Here is a 6,615-nt window from a genome sequence, read left to right as displayed (position 1 = left end):
AGCCGTAGGTAGTATGATCTGCTGACTGTGCTGTGCTGCACAGATGGACACATATTAAAATAAAAGACCTCATTTTTCAAGCTTTTACACCTACAAGAGACGGTCTCTAAGGTCTGTTGATGTGAACCATAATTAAAAACCCTCTGGAGTCTCACAAATGGCTCACTACCTCTTCCCTTTCCTGCTTGTTTTGTGTGTTTCCAGACTTTGACCTGTCTGTGTTGGAGAAGCTCCCAGACCGACTGCCCTCTGCCCTCCTCTTCAATGAGTTCTCCAACGTCAGGGAAAGCCCAGAGGAGCTGTACGCCAGAGGAGGGATGGTGTTGACCAGTATCAGCTGCAGAGGCCTCCTCTCCTCACGGTAGCGGCAACGCATGTACCGGGCAAAAGCGGCACGGTAAGTCTTATTGAAGAGCGTGTAGATAAAAGGGTTGACTGCCGATGATAGATAACCCACCCAAACAAACACATTCATCAGTCCCCCCACCAAATCTTCATCACACGCCGAACCGCAGACCACCGCCATCACATTAGTCACGAAAAATGGACACCACATGATCACAAAGAGAAGGAAGACCACGCCAAGCACTTTAGATGCCTTCTGCTCATTGCTGATGGACTGTATGGAGCGACGGCCAGATCCTCTGGAAGCCCCGTCGTGGCAGAGAGACGAACGCGAAAAGAGACGCTCGGAGGACAGCGAGCCTCGTGGGAGGAGTCCAATAGTGGATGACCATTTTGGCCGCACGATGAGTTGGTCCAGGCACAAAGTCGCTTCGCTTTGAAGTGCACTGATGGTGAGAATGTAGGTGACGACCATGATGATGAGCGGGATGAAGAATGCCACAAAAGAGCCAATCAGAACGAAATTGTTGTCAGTCAGTTGGCAGCTTTCATTCCGGAAGACTTTGGTGTGATCGTGCAGGCCGAGGACCGGGACAGGCATGGAGATAACTTGAGACAGATGGAGACAAAACGAGAGTGAGAAGATAGCTTGGAGCTAGTTTGGCATACCAGTGCTAATAGATGCAGTCTCAGTTGTTTAGCATTTCAGAATTGAGCTGGAAAGCAATTTCCTCTTGCTTCTAGAACTTACCCACAGAGATGGTCCAGGCTGCTATAATTTTGACACGAGCTCTGGTTAGAGAGTTCGAGCGGCTGTGGTGGATGGGGTTACGGATTGCGATGTATCGGTCCAGAGAGATGGCGCAGAGGTGCATGATGGAGGCGGTGGAGAAGAGAACGTCCAGGTAGATCCAGATCGGACATAGGGCCCAGGGAAGGGGCCAGGTGTAACCTGAACAAAGATCAAAGACAAACAAATGTCACTTTCTGGACAAGTATGTACTTGTGTGTTGTTGGTTACAGTCAGAGAATGTATTAAATATATATATTTATATCTAAATATAGGCTACATTTTAAATAGTTCTATAATATTAAATATTTCTGGGGAATCTATAGAGCAATGTAAACAAGAAAATCGCGTTCACACTGTCAAAACCACATATTAAAAAAAAGTTATTTTGTGACTTTTTTTTACAGTTGAAATAACTGTTTTATATATATTAATACAGTTTTAAAATTTAATTTATTCCTCTGATGGCAAAGCTGAATTTTCAAGAGCCATTACTCCAGTTTTCAGTGTCACATGATCCTTCAGAAATGATTCCAATATGTTGATTTGGTGCTCAAGAAATATCTCATATTTTATGAGATATTTTCAATTATATCAAGTAGTATTAGTAACAGGAACAGCAGCAGAAACTCTACACCCTTAAAAATAAAGATTCTTTATTGATGGTTCCATGCAGAACCTTTAACATCCATGGAACCTTTCCATTGCACAAAAGGTTCTTTAGATTATTGAAATGGTTTTCAGACAAACATAAAAGGTTCTTTGGGGAACCCAAAATTGTTTTATATGGCCATTAATCTCTTTTTGGAGTGTAATACATAACATACATAATCTGAACTTTCAAATCTTTTCCGTTTTCATTATAATCAATAATAATTATCTTGAATAAAGTGGGTACCAGCAGTCACTGGCAAAACACAGTGTTGTATTTCACAAGCTTCAGACTGTTATTTTGCTGACTCACAAAGAACAGATATGTTTTCGAAGGCGCTATGTCTCAGTATTTGATTCCTTTGGGTCTGAACCCAAAGGAATGTGAGATGAGAGAGTAGAAGACTCTCAGGTGCAGATAAAGGACAGTGGTAATCATCAGCAGCACCATAACACTCATTGGTGTGCTTCGAACTGTAAAGTCATAGAGTCTCCCAGAATTCTCACAACAGGTTCAGCTAAAATAGAGAGCTGTTTCTTAGTGCCTGAGGCGTTCTAGAGCACAACCCTGTTTCACGTAATTGCTATTACTCGGTTATATAATAGCATTACATCATAGATGTGGGAATAACACGTTTCAGAGAGCAAAAGGTGATACCAGCTGTGGATTATTTGTGGTCACTCAAAATGAGTTCTGTGTTGCGTGTTTGCATGTTTGATTTAAAAACAATGTGTTATGCTTTAGGCAGACTTTGTTTCGTCTAGGTTTTCATGGACAGTTCTGATCTCTAAATGACAAACTCCACCAATAAAAGAAGAAGAAAGAAGGAGAATAAATAATTTAGTTCTGCGTTATCGTAAATCTGTCTGTACATAATTTAGTGAAGGCCAGCTGTCATAACACTAACACCACATACATCTGATAGAACCAGGAAGTGGCATGTTTTATTCTCCTTGGTCAAACTATTCAGGACATGAAATAGGAAGCATAACAATTTTTGCTGCACAAACACACCAAAGCACAGCATCATTACTGCATAATTCATTCCTCATCAAAGCGCTGGAAGGAGTAGGAAGAGGGATTTCTTTCCCCATGTGTGAATACAAGCAGGCTAATTTAGGACACACCAGACGGCCCAACACACACTCATTATGCGCTGAAATAAATCACCTTCCAGCAAAATGTATGGAGGCCTAATTATTGTTCTAAAGAGAAATGCATCATTTTCCAGAGATACAAATGTTACAACACAAGAAAGTTTGAGGTTTACCTTTGACCAGGAACAAATTCACTGGAGGCGTCTGATGAGTGCTGATTCAGTAAAAGAGCTAAAATAAAAATCCTGTGCATGACCCCAGACACAAATTTAAAGGAATGTTCTGGCTTCTGAAAAATTTCATGTCTATAAACAGCATCCGTGGCACGTTGCTAACAACCACAGACAATAACATGAGAATTATCATCTGTAGTAGTAAACGGCAGGTTCTGATTATGGCAGAATATAATTACGACTTGTCCTTTTAAAAACAAAGAAAAATTGTTTTTACAGAAAAACACAATGGAAGGCAATGGTTCAAGGCAAATGTGCAGGTTTAATCTTCTATACCAAAAAAATTATAATTTAGAAATAAAGTAATTGAAATCAGGGGTTTTAAACTTTTTGATGCCAAGAACCCCAAATAAAATTTGTGTCAAATATAAAGGTGTCACACTTCTCAGAGAGCACGGAACGAGGAGACATAAGAATTCTTTCAACAAACAGACTTTAATTATCCAGTCACTGGGAACACGGGGATCGTAGGAGACACAGGGATGACGTTTAATAACTGACAAACACTAACTGAATGGACAAGACCTTAAATACACAGACAATTAAGGGACTAACGACTAGAAACACCTGAACCAAATGACATAATGAACGGGAGACAGAAACTGGGTCACGGAGCACACGGGGAGCAAAAACACACACAAGACAGTCCACAATCCTGACAAAAGGCAGTTGTATATACACTGAACAAAATTATAAACGCAACACTTTTGTTTTTGCCCCCATTTTTCATGAGCTGAACTCAAAGATCTAAGACATTTTCCATGTACACAAAAGGCCTATTTCTCTCAAAAATTGTTCACAAATCTGTCTAAATCTGTGTTAGTGAGCACTTCTCCTTTGCTGAGATAATCCATCCACCTCACAGGTGTGGCATATCAACATGCTGATTAGACAGCATGATTATTGCACATGTGTGCCTGAGGCTGGCCACAATAAAAGGCCACACATAACCCCACTGCCACCATGGGCCACTCGATCCACAACGTTGACATCAGCAAACCTGGGCTGGTGTGGTTACACGTGGTCTGCGGTTGTGAGGCCGGTTGGATGTACTACCAAATTCTCTGAAACGCCTTTGGAGATGGCTTATGGTTGAGAAATGAACATTCAAATTCACGGGCAACAGCTCTGGTGGACATTTCTGCAGTCAGCATGCCAATTGCACGCTCCCTCAAAACTTGCGACATCTGTGGCATTGTGCTGTGTGCTAAAACTGCACATTTTAGAGTGGCCTTTTATTGTGGCCTGCCTAAGGCACACCTGTGCAATAATCATGCTGTCTAATCAGCATCTTGATATGCTACACCTGTGAGGTGGATGGATTATCTCAGCAAAGGAGAAGTGCGCACTAACACAGATTTAGACAGATTTGTGAACAATATTTGAGAGAAATAGGCCTTTTGTGTGCATAGAAAAAGTCTTAGATCTTTGAGTTCAGCTCATGAAAAATGGGGGCAAAAACAAGTGTTGCGTTTATAATTTTGTTCAGTGTATTTTAATATATACAGACTCATTTACAACATGTGAGAAGAACAGTGTGATATTCTAAAGAGAAAATTTAGTTTGGAAAATTAAATAAAAATGTTCTACTTAATTTGACTACATCTTTTTTACTCACTATTATTATTTATTCATAAAATATGGTTTTTATTTGGTTAAAATAGTCCTGATTAATGTCAAAGCAAAATAGGAGTTATAATAGCAAAACAATATTGTGTTAAATATGTAATTAAAAAAGGTTACACAGAACTTTGACAGCCCTAAAAAAACATTCACCCCTTAGCACCACCTTGGGGCCCCCTGGGGGTCCCAGGACCCCAGTTACCTGTTGATGGTTCTCATTGTAAACAGTCCTGGTATCCTTGTTCATATCATGTATATGTTACATGTTTTACTGGCTTAACATGGCATGATGGGAATTGAAAGACTGCATGTTAGTATCACTATAGAGGCTTTCGCATTGCATAGTTCTAGGAACTCAATTCTAGGAACTAGCCAGTAGGGTCATTCCTCCAAAGGAAACAGCTGAAAACTAACAATAAATTAAATTTTCTATTAGATTGTGTTTTATTAACGTCTACACCTATCCCAACCCTAAATCTACCCCTTACAATAATGCAAAAACAGTAATTATTGTTCTACAGTGTGACAATACACTATATTAATGTGTGCATTATTCGCGGCATTAATAAACATCAATGAATGGAGGTGAATGGAAGATGCTGTGTTCGGAGCTGTTTTTGTTGTGTGTCGTGGGTTTCGTGATAACGGGGATGGAATGTAAACGCATAATTTACGCGAATAAAAGAGCATGAAAATCGACTATGACTAAATTACTAAATCTCCTATGACAACTTGTAGTGTTATCATCAAGGCTGAGAAAATATATAACGCTGCAGACAACAGGAAAATGCAGTTTTTGCAGTTTTCCATGTTTGCGGAGAAACATTATTTTACATGGCTTTTTAAAATGGTGGGTAGCCGGTGTTTCTAATGCGTTTGGCCGATCAGCACACACTTATGTCACATAGATAGTTCCTATACAACTGTTTTAGACCCTATGCTGGAGTAGGAGCTAATTTAGTTCCCCCAAATGGAGTTCCTAGAACTAAAACCTAGTTCCTGCAATGCGAACACAGCAAAAAGCAGGAACATCTGCCAATAGTTCTAGGATCTATAATGTTCATGTCTTGAGGTTATAAATTCAAAACTATGTATTTTAACAGCTATTTTGGTGAAATGCCTCACCCCATAGACTTCCATTACTGTAAATTTAATGCATGTATGATGAATACATATGTAAACGTAAAGAAACTCACCGTAGAGGATTGTCACCATGGCTACTGGCATTACAAGGATACCCAGAAGCATGTCTGTAATTGCTAAAGACCTCAAGAAGTAATTGGTGGCATTCTGTAACTTCCTCTCCAAGCTCACCGCCATGATGACCAGGATGTTACCCGTCACCGTGATGATTATGACCAGAGAAATCAAAAGTGCCACCCAGTTCTTCTGGTCATGCTCAGAGATCAAAGGGTCTGACCTGTTTCTGTCTTCACTACCATTGCAATCCATAGAGTTATTCAGAACTGCATTACCCAGAGACACCTTCTGCTCCATGAGCCAGTGTTCACTGCTTTTGTCTTTTGAAATCTCAGCTGATATCCCGGAGGACCTGAGTTCAGCAGTCGTCCCATTCAAGGCCATTAACAGACAGTTTTTTCAAGTGCATCATCAATTAATTTGTGGAACCCATAGTCCATGAAGCATTGCACTCCAATTCTGCACAACCCAATGCGTTCCAGTTTAAGATCGACAGCATGTTCACAGTCACCTTCAAGAGCCTCCTGTTTTCCCCGACCCTGTTGACGGTTGTTGTACACGGATGTTTAGAGCTCCTTGAGCAGATGGATTGTGATTCAGAATAGAGGAGGCAACTTTACAGCTGCATTTACAATGAGAGAGAAAGAAAGAATGAGAGCATGCGAGAGACTGGAA

The 6,615-nt window shown here is 40.4% G+C and overlaps 1 protein-coding gene across 1 annotated transcript; it reads right to left on the bottom strand.

Annotated features, from left to right (window-relative positions):
* Positions 1-151: 151 nt before the first annotated feature.
* On the bottom strand, positions 152-6,324 carry LOC306878958 (5-hydroxytryptamine receptor 2A-like; the record flags this gene model as incomplete). The annotated part of the gene is made up of 3 exons (XM_079431591.1): positions 152-954; positions 1,097-1,297; positions 5,937-6,324. 3 exons carry the CDS (start codon positions 6,322-6,324, stop codon positions 152-154), a joined length of 1,392 nt encoding a protein of 463 aa, XP_079287717.1.
* Between the last annotated feature and the right edge of the window lie 291 nt (positions 6,325-6,615).

This window comes from Barbus barbus (genome assembly GCF_936440315.1).
Source record: "Barbus barbus genome assembly, chromosome: 13".
In the NCBI taxonomy this organism is placed as follows: Eukaryota; Metazoa; Chordata; class Actinopteri; order Cypriniformes; family Cyprinidae; genus Barbus; species Barbus barbus.
This window is presented reverse-complemented; position numbering and strand designations above follow the sequence as displayed.